Below are 22,015 nucleotides of genomic sequence, written 5' to 3'. Positions count from 1 at the left end.
TTCATTAAACTGTATCATTTTAAAAGAAAGTTAAGATATAATTTACAACTCTGGACGATCGTGGTCGTTGGCCTGCTTGCCATGTGAGAGTGCGCCGATGCCAAAACAAACCCAATACCGACCTACGGTTATATCGACCGCAAGACCGGTATTTAAGGCTCCAGATACCGGTCTCCCAAACCGGTCGATGGAACCAACAGATCGGTAAATAAAATTGAGTTAAATCGAGTGGATATTTATAATATTAAATCCATTTTAATAGTGGCATTCTATAATGATTATACCATGTAATGACAATCATTGCTCTTTCTCTGTAATATGAAGTAAATTTAATGCAATTGTTTATCAACTGGTATGCCATTTCTTTCAGTATTAGAAATTAAGTACTGTATGTAAGATTATGAATATTATCAGTTTTCTTGTATAAAGATCAACCAATAACAACATTTTCATAGGAAAAAATATTGGCTTGCATGCACCCATCACATTAGTGTGATGAAATTAAATGTTAAAATTGATTGAGTCTTCATTTATTTTCTTAAGAATATATGGGTTTTATTAATACAATTTTCCATAATCATGATTTCACACTATAAAATATATCCATTCTAAAATATTTATACTCTTCCTAATAAAAAATAATTATTACTGCATGTTTTACAATTGTCATTCATTTAAGGATATTTTCACCAATGTGCAAGTATAACATGTAAAACAAACATTACCCCATTCCTAAAAAGTATTTGCTTCACACGAGAGAAAAACAAAAAACTTAGGTTTTCCCAAAATAAATCATATACTTCTCAAGATACTAAAGATATTTTAGTAGTAGATCAACTCAAGTAAAGAGAGAGAAAGCAGTACAAGCCCTAATACTTCTGAATTGGGGAAGTACATAAATTAAAGTCATGAAAATGTATGTAAAAAAAGAAGAAATTCATAAAATTCATATCTGAATTCACCTTCAAGTCAGACCATCATATAAATACAACCACCGGAATCACTCTTTGTTCTTTCATCAGAAATTAAATTAAAAGTTCTTTATTATGATCAATTAAGGAAGTAAACCTGAGAACTCTATTGTAAGTACACTTATGAGAGGCACCTCAACCATATATATATAGTGGGGTGCAAAGGCAACAACAACATTACAACACTTCGGAAACATTAAACATACGCAATCATGATTCTCAGCGTCATAGGAAATATGCAAAGCCGCATCCATACCTTCTCTTGCTGAAGGTTCACACACATATATGGTGAACCACCAGGTAAATTTACAATGTTTTATATAACTATATTACAATTCCATTTCTATTATAGAAATTACAAGCAATTACGAAAATAAATCTCAAAGAAAATTTAAATAATAATGTTCAAAACATCTTCCCAAAACAAAATTAAAACTATTGGCACCATTTTTGTAATATGTAAATAGGTAAAGGGCATTCCCTAAATTACAAAAACAAACATTCAAATCAAACTCATGTTCTTTGATTAAGAACACCTTGTGAATAAGATGTTCTTTTACAAGAACACCTTGTGAATAAGATGTTTTTTGATAAGAACACCTTGTGAATAAGATGTTCTTCAGTAAGAACACCTTGTGAATAAAAGTCCTCCGATAAGAACACCTTGTGAGTAAGATGTTTTTGATAAGATCACCTTGTGAATAAGATGTTTTGATAAGAATATCTTATAGATATGACGTTCTTCTATAAGAACACCTTGTGAATAAGACATTTCGATAAGAACACCCTTATGGATATGATGTACTTCAATAAGAACACATTGTGACTAAGATGTTTTGATAAGAACACCTTATGGATATGGTGTTCTTCAATGAGAACACCTTGCATATAAGTACAAAATAATATTTACACCTCCACAGTTGAAGGTGATGGTGCCGCCATCATAACTTTACTAATATCTGGACGAAAATTGGAAGCTCTGCCATTGGACACGTGTCCAGCCTTCGGGTTTCTGGGACGCATGATCTTGCCACTTGTGATGAGACGCCCAAATCCTTCCTGGTGAGCAAAGGCGTAACCAGACCGAATGGACCTACGAGATCTGAAAATAAAATATATTTTTAGTTTTGCTTTCTAGAGGGCGGAAAACAGAACATATTTTAGTTTTGCTTTAAGCTTTTACTGCTAACTAGGAATGTTATTTCAATGCATATTCTGTAAGAAAACTCTTACAGATTTTTTTTATATTGTTAATTAGCATCCGAGAAGCATGAAAATTCAAGTAAAAAGCCTCTACCTATCATGGTTTAGCTGTAGTGGCCTGGAAAAGTTGCATTTCTTTTGATGAAATGAGGTGGGGTGCCACACAGGACATTTACCTCAGGTTCACCTCGGTCCATTTATTTTCATTGTTTATCATTTTACTTAATTCTTATCAAAAACTAAATGACATCACAGATTTAGCACTTGCTCTTATTTGATTAGTGTTCTTAAAAAATTGTTAATCACTCATTGTTACCAAGCCTATAAATACAAATAAACCAATGACTTATAAATTCAGCATAAATATTATCTGTTGATAAATAAATTTAGCTCAAGTATTCATAAACAATGCATCACAGTCAATAACACAAACTAATATTCTCACCTTCTTGCAGACGGAGTACGGAGCATGTCATGTTCCGTGCGTTTGCTTTCCAACTTGGCATCATTGCGTTGTTTGAATCTAACTTTATCAGAGAGAGTTGGGGCAACATCCACCCAGTAGAAGCGCCAAGCCATTACAGGCAGCATTAGTATCACAATAGTCAACAATGAGGTGAAGTAGAACATCGGTTCTCCCATTGCCTGAGGAAAAATGTCATTCAATATCTCAATGACCATATGTATACATTAGTTTAACTCATTATCACAACAAGAAGAATACTGTACCATTATTTTATAATGTGCATGTACTGTGTACATGAGATAAAGTAGCGTATATCAGAATATAATAACGAGTCATGAGGGGACTGATACCAAGACCATCATTACTATTAATTTGACATAAAGGTTAACATTTTTAAATGGTGATCCAATGGTCTGGGGTACATTCTCTGCAGGGTTTCCCATACAATTATTATTATTAGTTTCCTCTTCAAGGCTTTAAGTCTCCCATCTTTCTAGAATCTGCTTATTTTATACTAAAGTATAAACAGATTTTTTTTATAAATGTCAGAACACATGAAGACTAAACCATACACCAGAGGACGAGGAGACGACGACGTTTTGGTCCGTCCTTGAACATTATCAAGTCTGGTCCACAAACGACTTGATAATGGTCCAGGACGAACCGAAAAGTTGTCCTCTCATCTTCTGGTATGTGGTTTGGTCATCCTATCTTCAGCCATGTTATTGACTTGTCTGCATCAGAATACATAAAAATACAAGATTATGAGTTTTGATGATAATATTCGTAAACAGAATAGCACAGTGATATCTAGCTTGAAATGAGGTTTGTTCAACAAAAACCAGCGTTGAATGTAATGAAATGCTATTATCTGGGAGAGCCCCAAAGGCTCCCTGGAGCTATCAGGCTAATATGCAATTAATTGGACCAGAGCATTAGTGATAGGAGTTCAGCCTACCGGGAGCCACAAGCCAGAACCTGGCCCCTTCAGAGGCACAGGGAGCAATGGTCCTGGAAAACACCCCCTGTGGTTGGGGTTTTTCCTTATCTGCCATCAACTGGGGTTTGGCACCCAGAAAGGTAGGCATAACAAAACAGACCTACAAGGTAAGAAAATTGCAACCAAAAACTGAACAGAGAGCAGAACTCTCTCCAATCCCAAGGAAACAAGCAAACGTCACACTTCATCGGCGCGTCACTAGTCCGTGTACCACTCCCTGTTCCCCCCCTTTTCCCCAGCTGGAAACCTAGCCTTAACAGTTCAGAGGCTATATATCAAAACAATGCAAAAACCACCGACCGGGAGGGAGGGAGGGATGCCAAGGATCCTCCGGGGCTCACCCAGAAAAATGGCATTACATTAAATTCAACATTGGTTTTCTGTGGGAGCTCCTTTGGCTCCCTGGAGATACATAACCAAAGATAAGGAAAAGAGGGACTCACCTGGGAGGCGGCTGCCACACACTAGTCACACACGGAGATGCCACACACTCCTCAACTTGAAGTTGAGACAACGGGCTGTAACCTGCGACTCAAAGCAACACAAGAACGCCCAGGCCCAGGAATGTTAACCAATTACTGGGTGGTTTTTCCCGCACCCGAATATCAGCCCAAGACATGTAGCCAAACACGGCAGCCAAAACCGTAAACTTCTTAACGTCATGGACATGAGGATAGACCGCAGGCTCGCTACACTTAATAACCCTGCAGATGACCTGGGAGACCCAAGCCCTGGAACAGGGAACAAGGGAAACCAGATCAACCCAAAGCGCACCCCTACCCACAGAAGCTGAGACGCTCAGGTAACGGCGAAGAGCTGCAACCGGGCCTGATGGCTGAGTGGACAGCGCTCAGGATTTGTAGTCCTAAGGTACTGGGTTCGATCCCAGGCATAGGGGGAAACCAATGGCAGAGTTTCTTTCACCCTGATGCTACTGTTCACCTAGCAGTAAATAGGTACCTGGGAATAAGACAGCTGCTACGGACTGCTTCCTGAGGGATGTGTAACTAAAAGGAGGCCTGGTCGAGGACCGGGCCACAGGGACACTAAGCCCCGAAATCATCTCAAGAAAGAAGATGATGCACCCCCCTGCCTGACCAACCAAGCATCAATGACCCAAGGACCCCTCCAGAAAGCAGCCGTCTTGTTCTTCGACAGAAAAGAAGGAGAAGGCTGCAATTGAACAAACCGACTACCGACTGGAGAGAGGAAGGGTTGCTGGGGAGCCTCTGGATCTCACCCAGAAAATGACATTTCAATACATTCAATGCAGGTTTTCGGGGGGGGGGGAGCTATAGCTCCCCGGAGCTACTTATACAAAAGACGAAAACAAGAGGGACTTACTCGGGAGGCGGTCGCTGCTCGCTCCTCAATACGAAGTCGAGACAACTGGTTGCAACTGCCGACCCAAAGCAACACAGGCCCAACCAGGCCCAGGAACATTCACCAGGACCCTGGTGAATGCTCACCATTCAACATGCAGCCAGGACCCTGTTCGACCACCAAAAACTCTGTGCCCGAATGTCAGTCCAAGACATGTTACTGACAACGGCAGCAAAGCACAGACAAAAAAACGAAAGGACTGCCAGCAAACTTCATACTGCTGCCGAGACAAAGCACGCAGGTGGGACACTGTCAACGAAGCCACCTAATCACCATACAGATGGTTTAGACCTGAGTAAAAAATGCCAGACGTGAAGACTCAAGGAGAAGATCGAACCAGACACATAACGGACCAGATCGATCATCTGAAAGAGGCAGAGCCACGAGAAAACCCCTGGGTTCGGACACCGAGCAATCAGCACCTGAAAACAAGGCTGGGCCGGCCACCAAGGAGCCAGAAGAACTACTCTCCCCTGGTAAGTGTCCAAGCGAGCCAAGACTCGGAGTAACAGTGGAACTGGAGAGAAGGCTTAAAGGTAACCCCACCTCGACCAGTCCTGCCAAAAAGCATCGACCCCGACGACCTCACAGTCGGGGAAGGGTGCCACATATACCGGGAGACACCTTGACCACGCTGACGCGAAGAGGTCCACGTCCAGGAGCCCATCCATCCGTCAGAGCCAACTGAATGAGTTGGCATTGACTGTCCATTCCGAGGACAGGGAAATGAACCAGGACAGGCCGTCCACCAGGACATTGGACACCCCCAAACGTGAACTGCCAGGAAAGCCAAACCCCAAGAACTCAGCAGACGAGTCACTTGAAGTGACTAGCCTCAAAGGATCGCATTGCACCCCCCCCTCGGTTCAAATAATGAACCACTGAGGAGCCGTCCGAATGGAGCCTGATCGTCGATACACGAGCGACCCGAACCCTCCGAAGCGACGTCCACACCGCCACGAATTCCTGCACATGCTGTGAGGCTGACAACGTAGGGGCTCCTTCCAGAAAGCACGTTCTTCCACTCTTCCCCAACCCTTTCTCTCCCACTCTTCCCCCACCCTCTCTCTTCCACTTCCCCCCCCCCACCCTCTCTCTTCCACTCTCCTCCCCACCCTCTCTCCCACACCCTCTCTTTTCCTCTCTCCCCCACCCTCTCTTTTCCTCTCTCCCCCACCCTCTCTTCTCCCCCCTCCCTCTTTCTTCCACTCTCCCCCCACCCTCTCCCACTTCAAGCTCCCCTACACTCCTTCCACCTCTCTCCCACATCCTTTCCTATTCTCTCAGACTCTCCTTCACCCTCTCCCAAGTTATCTACCAAAGCTGCAAGTAATTATTACCTAAGTGTGAAGACTATGATGCACATTACCTTTGCAAGAGATCCAACATAATCTCCACCAAGGACATAGTTGTAAAAATATTGGAGCAGCAGGTAGAATATAAGTGAGCCCCATATGGTAATGTGATTAAATATGGTCCAGTAAGATGTGTCCAGACAAATCTGAAAAGATAATTAAAACAACAATAGTACACTGATAATTATAGGAACCTTATCAACATTAATGGTCAATCTAATACTCATGTTCTGTGTTTATCGAGTAATTTCCCTGCTCCATAATACAAATGTATTTTATTGTGATACATATTTAGAATCAAATGCAGTGTAACTATCTATCTACAGTACAGTACTGTATTATGATTAATCTACTTTTAATAAACATGTATCCAGAGCATCATAGAAAAATCAAACTTTGAACATAATGAAAGGTCCTCTCCAGTAGATATTTGGAGCTTAAGCATTCATATCATTAGGCCTTTAAGATGTTCCAGACCTCTGAAATTTATGCAAACCTTTCAAAAACTAGGATCAGAATCTGGCTCATTCAATGAAGTGAGGGGAGACTGAGAATCAGAGATTGACCTAAAAGACAAAGAAAATCAACTACAAAGAAACCATTGCTAGAAAGAAATTAAATGACAAAAATAACAATGATAGTTGGTAATGGATGAACAACCTTAAATTTAATTTCTCTAGCAACTGCCAGATGGCAGTGCAGGTCACCTGGGGTCCCAATCCACTACCTGTCTCAACTCACAAGTTACCAGTACTAAGTCTCATATACAGAGGGAATGATGGGGTGGAAACAAGGAGCTACTGAGGATCAACTAAAAAGAGGCATTTTATTATATTTAACAGTTAATTTCAGAGTTGGCTCCTTTTGAAGTTTCCCAGAGCTTACTCATAGTGGCACATCAGGGATGATGGCTTTGCTAAAAACCATTGATGTAATGAAATGCCTCTTTCTGGAGAATGCCCCACAAGAGGCATTCCACAAGGGGCATTCCAGCAATTCCAGCATTCGAGACCATTCGAGCTGGTCTCTTTGAGTGGCTTGTCTGTTGGACTCTCAGAGTTTGGCTCTCCGTGCCATTCATTTTGGGGAGTGTCCATCGTCCTGGCCAATGGTCTCTTTCAGTTCATTCCCATCTCCACTGAATGGCCCGTTGATGCTGCCTCTTTCCTGTGGCTTTGCCGGACGTTGGGTGCCACGTCGTGAAACTCTTCGCATCTGTGTGTTCTTGGAGCGTCCCTTTGTATGTGGTGCCATTCCCCCAACTGCTAGGCCCTGGTGGTGAATGCCTGTTGCTTTGGGTTCTGGCAAATTTGGAGTCCAATGGGGAAGGGTGATCTTTCTGGCTCCTTGGTATGCGGCCCAGCCTTGGTTTCAGGTGCTGCTTGCTCTGTGTCTGAACGTGAGTTTCTTCCCGGCTCTACCTCCTTCAGAGGGTAGGGCCGGTGATAGGGCAACTTCCTTTCCCAGTCAATGGCAATTATGACATACAGCACAACCTCAATTCAGCGTACCCTGATTAGGCAAATCTCCGGCTAGGTTGCGCACTTTTCAGGCCGGATTTACTTACCTGTTTCAACGAACATTGGTTCGCCGAAGCAGGGAATGTGAGGATTTACTTACGATGTTGGGACACAGTTTACAGACTGGTGGAAATCTTTCCCATTGCCTGTATATCAGAAGTTACAATTAATAATTCCTCCCTTATGACAAGTTGGATCATACAGGTGGACAAGTGGACAACACAACAAGTGAATCATATTAACCAAACACCAGCCAGAGTGGTCCACACAACAAGTGAATAACTGAGTTTCCATTATTTTCTTTCACTGATTTATGGCACACCTATCTTTGTAAATTAATTTAAAATCTGAAGTGTGGTGAAATCTCCTTATAGACATATCCTGTGATAAAACAACATAAATGAGGGTGGACAGATATAGGGAATACTGTACTGTAAACTTCACTTGGTTTTCCTTTGATGTGTCATCATAGTTCAGTGACCCCATGACTTTGAAAGGTTCAGATTAATAAATCTTTTCTAAAACAGGTGTTTTAATTATCAAAATTAATAATTAATTGAACAAATCCACAAGAGCCGTGATGGGGATTTGAACCTGACGTGTCCGAAAGCATCCCAGACGCTGCCTTAATCGATGGCAGCATCTGGGATGTTCTAAAACCGAAAGCATCCCAGACGTCTGGGATGCTCTCGGACGCAGGTTTGAATCCTTGTCACGGCCCTTGTGGATTTGTTCATTTGATGCATCACGCAATTGTGATTTCTGTGTGTAATAATTATTAATTTTAATTATCAAAGAGCCAAAGCTCAACCCCCACAAGCACAACTAGGTGAGGTAGGAGATAGGTAGGAGATACAAGTCCCGAGATGTATAAGAGCCGACAATAGAGGCATCTGAGGGGCCTTAGCCAAGAAAAATTTACCGCCAAACAATATTATCTATTAAAATATCAATTTGATGGCTCCAATTACAATATAGTACTGTCAAAAAATCACAGCAGGCATACAAACCTGCATGGTGACCACAATGACAAGGATTGTGGCTACAACACTACCAAATGTCTGCTGGTCCGCCATACTTCGCCCCTCCTGGTCCATACCATTGTAGTAAGCTCCTGCATCAGAAAATATGCATTATATTATACTGTACACTACATTAATTACTGCACTTAATTACGTAATGAAGTTTAATGAAGACTGAACAAGAATTTTTCATAAACATGATTATACTAAATGATTCTCAAGGCAGAAAAAATAATCAGATGTTAGTAGTTGCATCTCTCACTCATAATTGCTGCAATTAATAAGAGTTAATGGGTAGTGACAATATGATTATGGTATTTATCTAAATTTTAAAGGTATATATATAAGTATCCACTCAATTTAACGGCCTATATAGAGCTGTACCCAGGTCATTATTTCTGGGGTTCCGGTATTTCCGAAGTTGTTGAAGTGTCGGTAATATTTCGAGTAACATTCAGGTAAGATATATTTTAAATAACTAAAATGAAATAAAGTTCATTGTGTAATTGCTTTCCAAGTTAGTTCCTGTGTTAGTGCCCATTCTATCACAGGTTACAATTAATAATTCCTTCATATGACAAGTTGAATCACACAAGTGGACAAGTGGACCACACAAGAAGTGAACCATATTAACCAAACACCTCCTTCCCTCAATGCCACTCTTCCCTTACCACAACCACCCTCCCTCCCTCACTACTTCTAGCCCTCGTTGCCTCACCCCCCCTCAATGTCTCCCTCCATCACTGCCTCCCATCCCTCCCTTAATACCTCCCATCCCTGAATGCCTTCCTCCACCACTACCTCTCCCCCCTCAATGCCTCCCTCCATCACTGCATCTCTCCCTGCATGCCTCCCTCCATCACTGCCTCCCATCCCCCCCCTCAATGCCTTCCTTCATCACTGCCTCCCATCTCTCCTTCAATGCCTCCCTCCATCACTGCCTCTCCCCCTCAATGACTCTCTCCATCACTGCCTCCCATCCCTCCCTCAATGCCTCCCTCTATCACCGCCTCTCCCCCTCAATGCCTCCCTCCATCACTGCCTCCCATCTTTCCTTCAATGCCTCTCTCCATCACTGCCTCCCATCCCTCCCTTAATGCCTTCCATCCCTCCATTAATGCCTTCCATCCCTCCCTTAATGCCTCCCATCCCTCCCTTAATGCCTTCCATCCCTCCCTTAATGCCTTCCATCCCTCCCTTAATGCCTTCCATCCCTCCCTCACTGCCTTCCTCATAACATGAGAACAGCAGGCTATGGAGGAGGGAGCTACTAACAGGGTTGAGGGAGCGACTAATGGGGTCGAGGCTAGGCATAGAGGCGGACATGTCTGTCAGCGCCTGCTCGCAGACGTCAACTGTGCATAACTCATAAATAAAACTATATTTGTTTAATTAATAAATAGAAAACTATAAACTTGTTAATGATTGGTAATGTATAGTAATATATGAAAATTAACATATTTTGGCATAAATATTTTACAACTAAGATTAAAAATTTTAATACAGTATGGATGAGAGGTTTGGCAATTATCACGTGGTCAGCATTCCTTCCCTCCTCTGCCTCCCTTACCACCTTCCTCACCACCATCAACACACTCCCTCCCACACCACCACCACTAACACACTCCCTGCCTCTCCCCCTTAATGCCTCCCTCCATCAATCACTGCCTCCCTCACCACCACCACCACCAACACTCTCCCTCCCACACCACCACCACCAACACTCTCCCTGCCTCTCCCCCTCAATGCCTTCATCCATCAATCACTGCCTACCTCACCACCACCACCAACATTCTCCTTGCCTCTCCTGCCCCCCCTCAATACCTCCCTCCATCAATCACTGCCTCCCATCACTCCCTCAATGCCTTCAAAGGTCGGTGACCTGTTGCCATGTGAGGGACTGCTGATGCCAAAACAAACCCAATACCGACCATCGGTAATATCGATCGCCAGACCGCTATTTGAGGCTCCAGATATCGGTCGTCATTACCGGCAGATTGGTATAAAAGAGGCCATTAAATTGAGTGGATACTTATATGTATATGTGTATACGTGTGTATGTTTATATGTGTATATGTAATTACCTAAGTGTAGTTACAGGATGAGAGCTACGCTCGTGGTGTCCCGTCTTCCCAGCACTCTTTGTCATATAACGCTTTGAAACTACTGACGGTCTTGGCCTCCACCACCTTCTCACTTAACTTGTTCCAACCATCTACCACTCTATTTGCGAAGGTGAATTTTCTTATATTTCTTCGGCATCTGTGTTTAGCTAGTTTAAATCTATGACCTCTTGTTCTTGAAGTTCCAGGTCTCAGGAAGTCTTCCCTGTCGATTTTGTCAATTCCTGTTACTATTTTGTATGTAGTGATCATATCACCTCTTTTTCTTCTGTCTTCTAGTTTTGGCATATTTAATGCTTCTAACCTCTCCTCGTAGCTCTTGCCCTTCAGTTCTGGGAGCCACTTAGTAGCATGTCTTTGCACCTTTTCCAGTTTGTTGATGTGCTTCTTAAGATATGGGCACCACACAACAGCTGCATATTCTAGCTTTGGCCTAACAAAAGTCATGAACAATTTCTTTAGTATATCGCCATCCATGTATTTAAATGCAATTCTGAAGTTAGAAAGCATAGCATAGGCTCCTTGCACAATATTCTTTATGTGGTCCTCAGGTGATAGTTTTCTATCTAGAACCACTCCTAGATCTCTTTCTTTATCAGAATTCTTTAAAGATTTCTCACATAATATATAGGTTGTGTGGGGTCTATGTTCTCCTATTCCACATTCCATAACATGACATTTATTAACATTAAATTCCATTTGCCAAGTGGTGCTCCATATACTTATTTTGTCCAGGTCTTTTTGAAGGGCATGACAGTCATCTAAATTTCTTATCCTTCCTATTATCTTAGCATCATCAGCAAACATGTTCATATAATTCTGTATACCAACTGGTAGATCATTTATGTACACAATAAACATCACTGGTGCAAGAACTGAACCCTGTGGTACTCCACTTGTGACATTTCTCCATTCTGATACATTGCCTCTGATTACTGCCCTCATTTTTCTATCAGTCAGAAAATTTTTCATCCATGATAGAAGCTTACCTGTCACCCCTCCAATATTTTCCAGTTTCCAGAACAACCTCTTATGTGGAACTCTGTCGAAAGCCTTTTTTAGGTCCAGATAGATGCAGTCAACCCAACCATCTCTTTCCTGTAATATCTCTGTGGCTCGATCATAGAAACTGAGTAAATTCGATACACAGGATCTTCCAGATCGAAAACCATACTGTCTGTCTGATATTATATCATTTCTCTCTAGGTGTTCTACCCATTTAGTTTTGATTAGTTTTTCCAATACTTTCACTATTACACTTGTTAATGATACAGGTCTATAATTGAGGGGGTCTTCCCTGCTGCCACTTTTGTAGATTGGAACTATGTTAGCCTGTTTCCACCCGTCTGCTACGATTCCTGTACACAGGGATGCCTGAAAGAACAGGTGAAGTGGAATGCTGAGCTCAGATGCACATTCTCTCAGAACCCATGGTGAAACGCCATCTGGGCCAGCTGCTTTGTTCTTACCGAGCTCCTTGAGCATTTTTTCCACTTCGTCTCTAGACACCTCTATGTGTTCTATGTTGTTCTCTGGAATTCTTATTGTATCTGGTTCCCTAAAGATTTCATTTTGTACAAACACACTTTGGAACTTTTCGTTTAGTGTTTCACACATTTCCTTTTCATCTTCCGTGAATCTATTTCCCATTTTCAACCTCTGAATATTATCCTTTACCTGCAATTTGTTGTTTATGAATTTATAGAATAGACCTGGTTCTGTTTTACATTTGTCCGCAATCCCTTTTTCAAAATTTCTTTCTGCCTCTCTCCTCACTGCCGTGTAGTTGTTTCTCGCATCTTTGTATCGCTGGTATGTTTGGGGGTTCGGCCTCTTCCTGTATTGATTCCATTTTTGTGTCTTTCGGTCTCTAGCCCTCTCGCAATTTCTATTGAACCAATCCTGTTTCCTAGTTCTGCATCTCTGTTTTGGTATAAATTTTTTTGTGCCTTTATCATATATTTCACAAAACTTGCCATACATCTCATTCACTTCCTTGCCTAGCATCAAGTCTGTCCAATTATACTCACTAAAAAAATTTCTAAGGTCACCATAATGTCCTCTCCTGAAGTCTGGTTTTTCAACTGCTTCAACCTCCTTATTTTCTTCCAGCTTATAACGCATTGCATACTTTATTCCCAAAAAGACATGGTCACTTTTACCCAAGGGAGGAAGGTACTGAATGTCAAATATCTCTTCCTCCTTCCTGGTAAATATCAAATCTAGCATGGAGGGAACGTCCCCTTCCCTCATCCTCGTAGCTTGTTTAACATGTTGATACAAGAATGTTTCCAGGATGAGGTCTACAAATTTACAGGTCCAAAAATCTTCTGTTTTAGCTTCATATGCTTCCCAGTCTATGGATTTCAAGTTGAAGTCACCGACTATCAACAGTCGTGATCTATCGTTATCCGCTCTCGCTATAATCTCTCTCATTATTGTTATAAGACCTTCACGTTTACTATCTAGCTCCTCCTTTGACCATGTGCTGCTTGGCGGTGGACTATATGCATTTATCATCATTAGTTTATCATCCTCATAGTAGATCTCTAGTGCTATTATGTCAACTTCTTGTGGATTGGCAGTCATTATTTCCTTCACCTTTAGGTGTTCTTTTACCAGCACAGCAACGCCACCGCCTTTCCTAATTTTTCTGTCCCGTCTCCAAATTGAGTAGCCCCTTGGGAATATGACCTCATTTAAAATTACATCTTCAAGTTTTGTCTCCGTGAGTGCAACAATGTCTGGTGTCTGCAGCTGTATTACATCACTTAACTCCAGTATCTTCGATCTCACTCCATCTATGTTGGTGTATGCAATCTTCAGGAACTTGTTCCCCCTCTCCTTATTCTTCACTCCCCCTCTCTCTATTGATTTTGTTGGTTTGCCTTTATGTACCACTTTACTGGTTTGCCTACCCCTATCACTTTGTAGAAAAAAAATTTATTTCTTCTTCATTCCTGCTCTCATTTAAATGTTTTGCCTCGGCGAGGTTCAGTTTCAGCTTCTCTCTATCTTCTTTTGAAAGATCTCGTCTTAATGACCACCCTTTCCCATCCTCATCCCTTTGCAATTTTCTAGCATTCCTTAGTACTTCTTCCATCTGTTTGGCACCGTTTAGGGTGATCCTCAAAGGTCGATCTTTCCCTTTTACGTACCTGCCTATTCTCCTGTAGTCGCACACATTCTCTCTGTTTGTAAGACCTTCCACGAGGCCAACAATTTTATCTACTACTTTAGCTTCTTCTACAGCTCTTTCTGACCTAGATGTTATCGCCTTTTCTTTGCAGCCAAAAATGATCAGGGACTTACTCCGATCAACTGTGTTTTGCACCAACTTCGGGTTAGATGCCAATTCTTTCCTCACTTCTAGCCTAATGTTTGTTCTATCTTGGTTGCTGCAGTGTTTGACTTCCTTTACTGCTTCTTCTATTTTTTCCTTCTCCTTGGCCACTTGTGCATAAGTGAGTTGCATATCTTTCTTGCACTGTTCTATTCCCTGTGTAACTTCCTCCATCTGTGCTGACAAAAGCTGTTTCTCCTGTTGAAATTCCTTGCCTAACCTATTGTAGTCATTTATGTTTAAATTTACTTTAACTTCTTCCAAAGCTATTTTTAAGAGTTTATTTTCTTCTTCCATGGCTTTGCAATTTGTTTCCAATTGATTCTTATCCTTGCGCAAGTCTTTCACTAAACCCTCAAGACATAAAACTTTGCTATTCAAATGGTCATTACTTTCTTTCAATTTACTAATTATTTCTACATGAGAGTTCACTATAGTATCTAAATTTACCAACTTGTTATGTAGACTACTAATATCAATGCTTTCTTCATTGAATCCCTCAAAATCAAGCTCTGTTTTGTTTTTCCCCTTGCCAGTGGCCATCTTGAATGTTCTTCTCTGCACTGTAAACACTAGGGCAACTTTTTCTCATCCGATTTTTCACTTCCCTTAGCACTTTCCTGTTATCTCACCTATTTTTCAAGAGCACTATACCTTTATGTTCTCTGGGACACCACTCACTACCATCAACCTGTACTACAATACTTAGGATTGTTGAAATATGCTGGAGTTCCTCTGCTGCCAATATATGTGTGTATATATGTGTATGTATATGTGTGTATGTGTGTGTATGTGTGTGTATGTGTGTGTATGTGTGTGTATGTGTGTGTATATGTGTGTGTGTATGTAATTACCTAAGTGTAATTATCATTGTGTAGTTACAGGATGAGAGCTACGCTCGTGGTGTCCCCTCTTCCCAGCACAGTCATATAACGCTTTGAAACTACTGACAGTTTTGGCCTCCACCACCTTCTCACCTAACTTGTTCCAACTGTCTACCACTCTGTTTACAAAAGTGAATTTTCTTATATTTCTCCGGCAGCTTTGTTTCGTTAGTTTAAATCTATGACCTCTTGTTCTTGAAGTTTCGGGTCTCAGGAATTTTTCCTTATCAATTTTATCGAGTCCTGTTACTATTTTGTATATAGTGATCATATCGGCTATTTTTCTTCTATCTTCTAGTTTTTGCATATTTAATGCCTTTAACCTCTCCTCAGAGCTCTTGTCCTTCAGTTCTGGGAGTCACTAAGTGGCATGTCTTCACCTTTTCCAGTTTGTTGATGTGCTTCTTAAGATATGGGCACTATAAAACCGCTGCATATTCCAGCTTTGGTCTAACAAAAATCGTGAACAATTTCTTTAGTATTTTCCATCCTTGTATTTAAAAGCAATTCTGAAGTTAGAAAGTGTAGCATTGGCCCCTCGCACAATGTTCCTAATGTGTTTCTCGGGTGACAATTTTCTATCTAGAACCACCCCTAGATCCCTTTCTTTGTCAGAATTCTTTAAAGATTTCTCACATAATTTATAGATTGTGTAGGGTCTATGTTTTCCTATTCCACATTCCATAACATGGCATTTATTTACATTTAATTCCATTTACCAAGTGGTGCTCCATATACTTATTCTGTCCAGGTCTTCTTGAAGGGCATGACGATCATCTAAGTTATTTATCTTTCCTATTATCTTAGCATCATCAGCAAACATGTTCATATAATTTTATATTCCATCTGGTAGATCATTCAAGTAGACAATGAACATGACCAGTGCAAGAACTGAACCATGTGGTACTCTGCTTGTGACGTTTCTTGAGTCCGATACATTGCCCCTGATTACTGCCCTCATTTTTATGTCACTTAGAAAATTTTTCCAGTTCTTGCCTGCCAGTTCTTGCCAGTTCTTTTCCGAATTCCAGCCTAATGTTTGCTTTATCCTGGCTGCTGCACCATTTTGCTTCCTTTACTGCTGCTTCTATTTTTGTACTTCTTCCTGGCGACTTGTGCATAGGTGAATTGCATATCCTCCTTGCACTGCTCTATTCCCTATGTAACTTCCTCCATCTGTACAGAATAAAGCTGTTTTTCTTGTTGGATTTCCTTACCTAACCTATTGTAGTCATTTATATCTTCAAAAGCAATTTTCAAGAGTTATTTTCATCTTCTATGGCTTTACATTTAGTTTCCCAAAGATTCTTTTCCTTGCATAATTCTTTCACTAGCCCTTTAAGATCTGATACTTTGCCACTCAAGTGGTCATTACTTTTTCTCAATTTACTGATTATTTCTATATGATAGTTCACAATAATGTCCAATTTTGCCAACTTATTGTGTAGACTGCTTATATTAATGCTTTCCTCATTGAGTCCAACAAAAGCTAGCTCTGTCTTGTTTTTCTTCTTGCTGGCAGCCATCTTGAATTTCAATGTCTGCACTGTTTACACTGTGAAATTTTTTCTCATCCACATATTTTACTTCCCCTGGCACATTCGTGTTATCTCACCTAATTTTCAAATACACTACACCTTAATGTTTCATGAGACACCACTCACGGTCAACAACCTGTTCAACAATACTGTACTAAGGAATCTGAAATATCCTGGACTCCTCTGATGCAGGTGTTGCCTCTGCTCTTGTGTGTGTGTGTGTGTGGTATACAAAGTGAAAGTGTGTGAGGTAGCGAGAGAGAGAGAGAATTTGAGTTTTGATAATGAGAGAAGAGAGAGCAAGAATGAGAGAGGGAAAGAGGGAGTGAGGGGAAAACAACTCTCACAACCTGGCTATGGGATAACCCTTTGCTGACTGCTAAGCACAACTGGATGGAATGCTTTGGTCCAAGGTGGTGTGACCAGTTCAGTAAATGCCTTCACCAATCACATCCTAGATCCCCAGCACAAGTATATTCCTCATCAGCAGCATGTGGCAAAGTCTTCTGACCAACCATGATTTGGCTATCAATGTCGGATAGCAACCAAGGATAAAAATATGGTCTGGAGGAGAAGAGTAAGGTTTTCCCGTTCTATGTGCCCTTGTTCACCCAACAGTAGTTGGGGATCTGGATGTAAACTGATTGGCAGACTGTGCTCCAGGAAAAACTAGTAGGGTATGGCTCAAGATGAGCAACAGGAAGGGCAAACTTTAAGCCTCCTAGTCATAAGTCATCTTTCCCATATCCACTTATAGAAAAACACTACTATATCTGATTGGTCAATTGACACACTGATGGCAGCCACATATCTGCTAGTCCAACTATATTAATCTATCCCCTTCACCCTAGTGAAGGAGAATAAAACAAAAGTGGCTAGTTCAAATCTCCTTCAACCTGATGGGAGGGAACTCTTAGTCATCAATCCCTGCGAGTCTTATCTTATTATTGCTTCCCTCTTCATACTGCTACCAGCTCATCTAGCACCTCATCTCACCCATAAGTTGGCCACATCTAATTAATAACTGGGACAGTGCAGCAACACTTTTGTGTATATACATCTGTGAGTGAATGTACAAGCACAGAACATATGGTTGCCCATTGCATGCATGCATACGTGTGTCTGTCCAAGAGGAGGGAAGAAGGGAAGGTGGTGAGACATCCCATCGTCAGTGACCAAGTTCACTTGACTTTCCTTTGTCAAGTGAAAGGAAAGTCACTTCACTTCCTTCATTTCTTTCCCACATACGAGGGAAGTACATATGGGACTTGTAGGTGTGGTATTGTAACAAAGATTGTGCAAACTTTAAACATTATTTGTGCTGATTAGTTGTACCCTTAGTTTTCAGGTACTTATGGTGATTGATCTTTGTGTTGATGGAAGAGTAATGACTTATCCTCCACATCCTTGTTTGAGGTGGCTAGTGCCCATTTGTTGTACCCACAGTTGGAGTACTACATATAAAGTAAATAATTATTTCTGCCCAAATCACCTAGTTGGTGTCCAAGCTCTTGAAACTGTTAGGTATGTCTTGGACAACTGTATAATGTAATGTAAGCTCCTTTGTTTTTATACAAGTAGCATAGTTCTTTAACCCTTGCACTGTGTGACATGGCTGGATCCATGGAAGCTAATTATCTGCTTATTGAGATGTGTGCAAAATTATATAATTTTGAAAGGGAAAGAGACAAATGGAGCTGCCCTGAACATACCAGAACAGCCTCTTGAGCCAAACTTCTGTCCAACGGGTAAACCAGAAGGACGAAGTTCGGACTCCAGCGTAGCTGCTTGAACAACCGCCGAATCATCCGGGTTCCTCTCAGCACCAACAGACGGTGGAACTGCAGCTGGAGCAAGGCTGCAGGAGGCAGGGAAAATCAATGCTGACTGAGAATCCCAAATGGGGCCCAACCAGGTCTGAACCTGGGATGGAACCAACTTGGACTCCTACCAGATCGCCAGGAAACTGAACCCAGCAAGCCGAGAAAGAACCAGATACCTGACTAGCAGATAAACAGACTGGCTGATAGCCCAAATCAGCCAGTCTGTTTGGGCTCCCAGACATGGCCTCCAGTGTTCCTGATGTTTCCAACAGGAAACATCGAGGTAGACCAACACCCGAAGACATAACAAACAAAAACGGGCCACAACAACCCGAGACAAGAACATAAAATGCAAGGTACCAGAGGCAGCCCAAAGATGGCAAGCTTGTTGCTCCACAATAAAAGAGAACCAATCATACAAGCGCCTGGCTCAAGGAAGAGCAGGACCTGGGACAATGGAATCATCCAAAAGGAAGGGCAAGGAGTCAACCCGTGCAGACTGGATAAGTTCAGAATGTACCGGAGATCTGCACAATCTCATTACAGGACTGGAAAAACGGCGGGAGCAGACCGAAGAGACGAGGTCATTCCAACCATGGTAAAACAAACCCATTCTGAGATGACTCGATGGAGGGAAGGAGAAGAGGCCTGCCCCACTAGGCTCCAGCCCCCCAAAGGAGAAGGGCGGGCTGCACAACACCACCCAAGGCTGAAAGAACGACTCAAAATGGCTATGAATCATGGTACCAAGTGTAGGCAACCAAGGCCAGCCTTCCCCTCACCGTCCCATCAAAGGGGCGACCGTGAAAGGGCTGACACAAGCCCCAAGAGCCTGTCTTCCGAGCAGAGTGAATACCGCTCTAACCAGACGAAGAAGACAAGGCCAGGGGAACCATTGCTGACCCAGCTGCTGATACCATAGAAGATCCATCTTGACTAAAAGCTGGCAAAGCCCTGGCCGTATTCCTCCCGAAAAGTTGAGACCCACGGACACACGGCAGATCAGAAAAAGAACAGCAACACACAGAGGCAGCCAACAAGAGCTGAGAAACAATCCCCACAGGAAGAGCAGAGGACAAAAAGGAGAAGCTGAAATGAGAGCCAAGGCCTACGCAGAGTCCAAAGACCAAGCTACCACAGCCTGCTAACACATGATATTGGAGATGAAAACAAGGAAACTGCCTCCTGGAGGAACTGAGTATACAGCTCAAGCACGAGATGAAAGCCCCTGCAAGAGGAACCGTATTGAGCGCATCCACAACCTCCTAGAGCCAATCTTGGCTCCCTGTGGTGTTGTGGTAAGACACTCGCCTAGCGTTTCGCGAGAGCTTTGTTCTGGGTTCATATCCTGGCCGGGGAGGATTTACTGGACGTCAATCCTTAACTCTCCCTCTGTTTACCTAACAGTAAAATGGGTACCTGGATGTTAAATGATTTGTCCGGGTCATATTCCGGGAACATTATGATTAAGGACTTGCACAAAATGTTAGGTGTTAGTGGCTATGCAAGAATGTAACAACTCGTGTGTTTGTGTAATTACCTAAGAGTAGTTACAGGATGAGAGTTACGCTCGTGGTGTCCCATTTACCCAGCACTCTTTGTCATATAACGGGGCAGCCTCGGGGCTTTGGGCCAGCAACCAACCCAGCATGTTACTGCAACGTAAACCTAGCATGCAACGCTTGAGCTACCTGCACCCAAACAGAGTCATCAGTGGACTGGGTGTACCGAGTCACAAACAACAAAACTTGCAGGACTCTGGGTCAAAGGTGTCACCAACTCAGCAGGGCAGCATGATAGAGGCAGAAGCAGTGAATGTCAACCCAAGACTAGGGGACAAAGCAACCTTCAAACTCGCACAAGGCGAGAGGGGACCCAGAGGTAACATCCATTGGACCAAAGACCCCCGCAGGGTTTCCCAGGGCCCTTAGTCGTGGTATTCTGCAAAGGGAAGCTCAGGCAGGGTACTGCTAACTGGCGCCCAAGTCTACCAAGAAAACTGCTAAAAGCTGAACCCCTGGGGCGTGTCCACTCAGGGGTGGCCTAGCAGGGGACCACCAAGAGCAATAGGGACAAACAAAACCAAGGGCAGAACCCCACACCAGGCAGGAAACAAAAACTAAAGAAAAACCCCGCAAGAGGGACAACGTACCCAGGTGGAACAGAGCCAGTCGCTATGAGAGGTGAAAGTAAGTAATTATCAAAAGAAATCACACCAAACCGGGAAGGCTATGTAGCACCATCGAATGTGCGAAATAATCTGAGGGCGCTAAATGTCACCAAGGATGCCAATACGAGAACAGAAACGCATAAGGTGAATGATATCAAAAGTATTCAATTCACCAAGAATTCTATTGAGGGACAAGCGACCTACAAGGAACGGTCGGAAAGCAAGACACACGCTTGTCCTGGAAGTCAGAACATTCAACAAGGATATGCATGACTGTTACCTTGAGAGTATCTTGAGATGATTTTGGGGCTTTTAGTGTCCCGGCGGCCTGGTCCTCGACCAGGCCTCCACCCCCAGGAAGCAGCCCGTGACAGCTGACTAACACCCAGGCACCTTATTTTACTGCTAGGTAACAGGGGCATAGGGTGAAAGAAACTCTGGCCATTGTTTCTCGCCGGTAGCCTGGGATCGAACCCGGGACCACAGGATCACAAGTCCAGCAGTGCTGTCCGCTCGGCCGACTGACTGTCAGAGGGACAATACAATTTGAACAATAAGGAGCAGGGCGGCAGCTCCATTAAGTGACCGTGAGTTAAGCGTGCATGGCCAATATGCAACCTCGCCAAAGCCGTTTCCCATCGCCAGTTACAGTGGTAGGAGGAAGGCCATTAGGACACACTATCCTTAAGAGTACGCAATTTGTTACCAGTAACAGAAGAAAAAACAATCATGTCAACGAGTAAGGATGGAGGAATGAATAACTGGGTAAAAGTAGGAATAAGGAATACCTTTATGGGAGATGGGACAAGAGCGGACAGCTTCCTTAGCTGGCAGCATCCACACGCTCATTTAAAGAAACACCAATATGGCTGGGAACCCAGCAAAACTCAACTGACTTAAATTTACTGATAATAAGACACAGCCAATGTTGAATCTCGAAAACCACTGGATGGACCGGACTGAAAGACCCGAGAGCCGTGAGGATACGACGAGAGTCAACGACAACCACAAAGGAAGATTGACAACGAAAAAGCAGGAGACGAAGAGCATAAAGAATTGCATAAAGTTCTGCTGTGAAGAAGCTAGTCTCTGGAGGTAGGTGACACACAGGTGCGGTCAGGAAAAACAACAGCGTAGCCTACACCGTCCACAGACTTAGACCCATCAGTGGAGTCGGAAACGGAGCGGGAGTGTGCTCAAAAAGTGCTCAAGGA

At 42.6% G+C, this 22,015-nt stretch overlaps 1 protein-coding gene across 7 annotated transcripts in view; it reads right to left on the bottom strand.

The window, feature by feature from the left end:
- Positions 1 to 514: 514 nt before the first annotated feature.
- ATP8B (ATPase phospholipid transporting 8B) overlaps positions 515 to 22,015 on the bottom strand; it is a 405,277-nt gene continuing 383,776 nt past the window's right edge. For all 7 annotated transcript variants that reach the window (XM_069331131.1, XM_069331133.1, XM_069331138.1 and 4 more), the window contains 4 exons: positions 8,909 to 9,012; positions 6,393 to 6,524; positions 2,620 to 2,819; positions 515 to 2,073 (listed from right to left, as the gene is read on the bottom strand). In XM_069331131.1, the coding sequence (XP_069187232.1) occupies positions 1,878 to 2,073; positions 2,620 to 2,819; positions 6,393 to 6,524; positions 8,909 to 9,012 (632 nt within the window). In that variant the 3' untranslated portion in view covers positions 515 to 1,877. The remainder of the gene's footprint in view (positions 2,074 to 2,619; positions 2,820 to 6,392; positions 6,525 to 8,908; positions 9,013 to 22,015) is intronic.

Source organism: Procambarus clarkii, chromosome 25 (genome assembly GCF_040958095.1).
Source record: "Procambarus clarkii isolate CNS0578487 chromosome 25, FALCON_Pclarkii_2.0, whole genome shotgun sequence".
NCBI classification, from domain to species: Eukaryota; Metazoa; Arthropoda; class Malacostraca; order Decapoda; family Cambaridae; genus Procambarus; species Procambarus clarkii.
The sequence above is the reverse complement of the archived record's forward strand: the minus strand, read 5'-3'. Positions and strand labels throughout refer to the sequence as shown.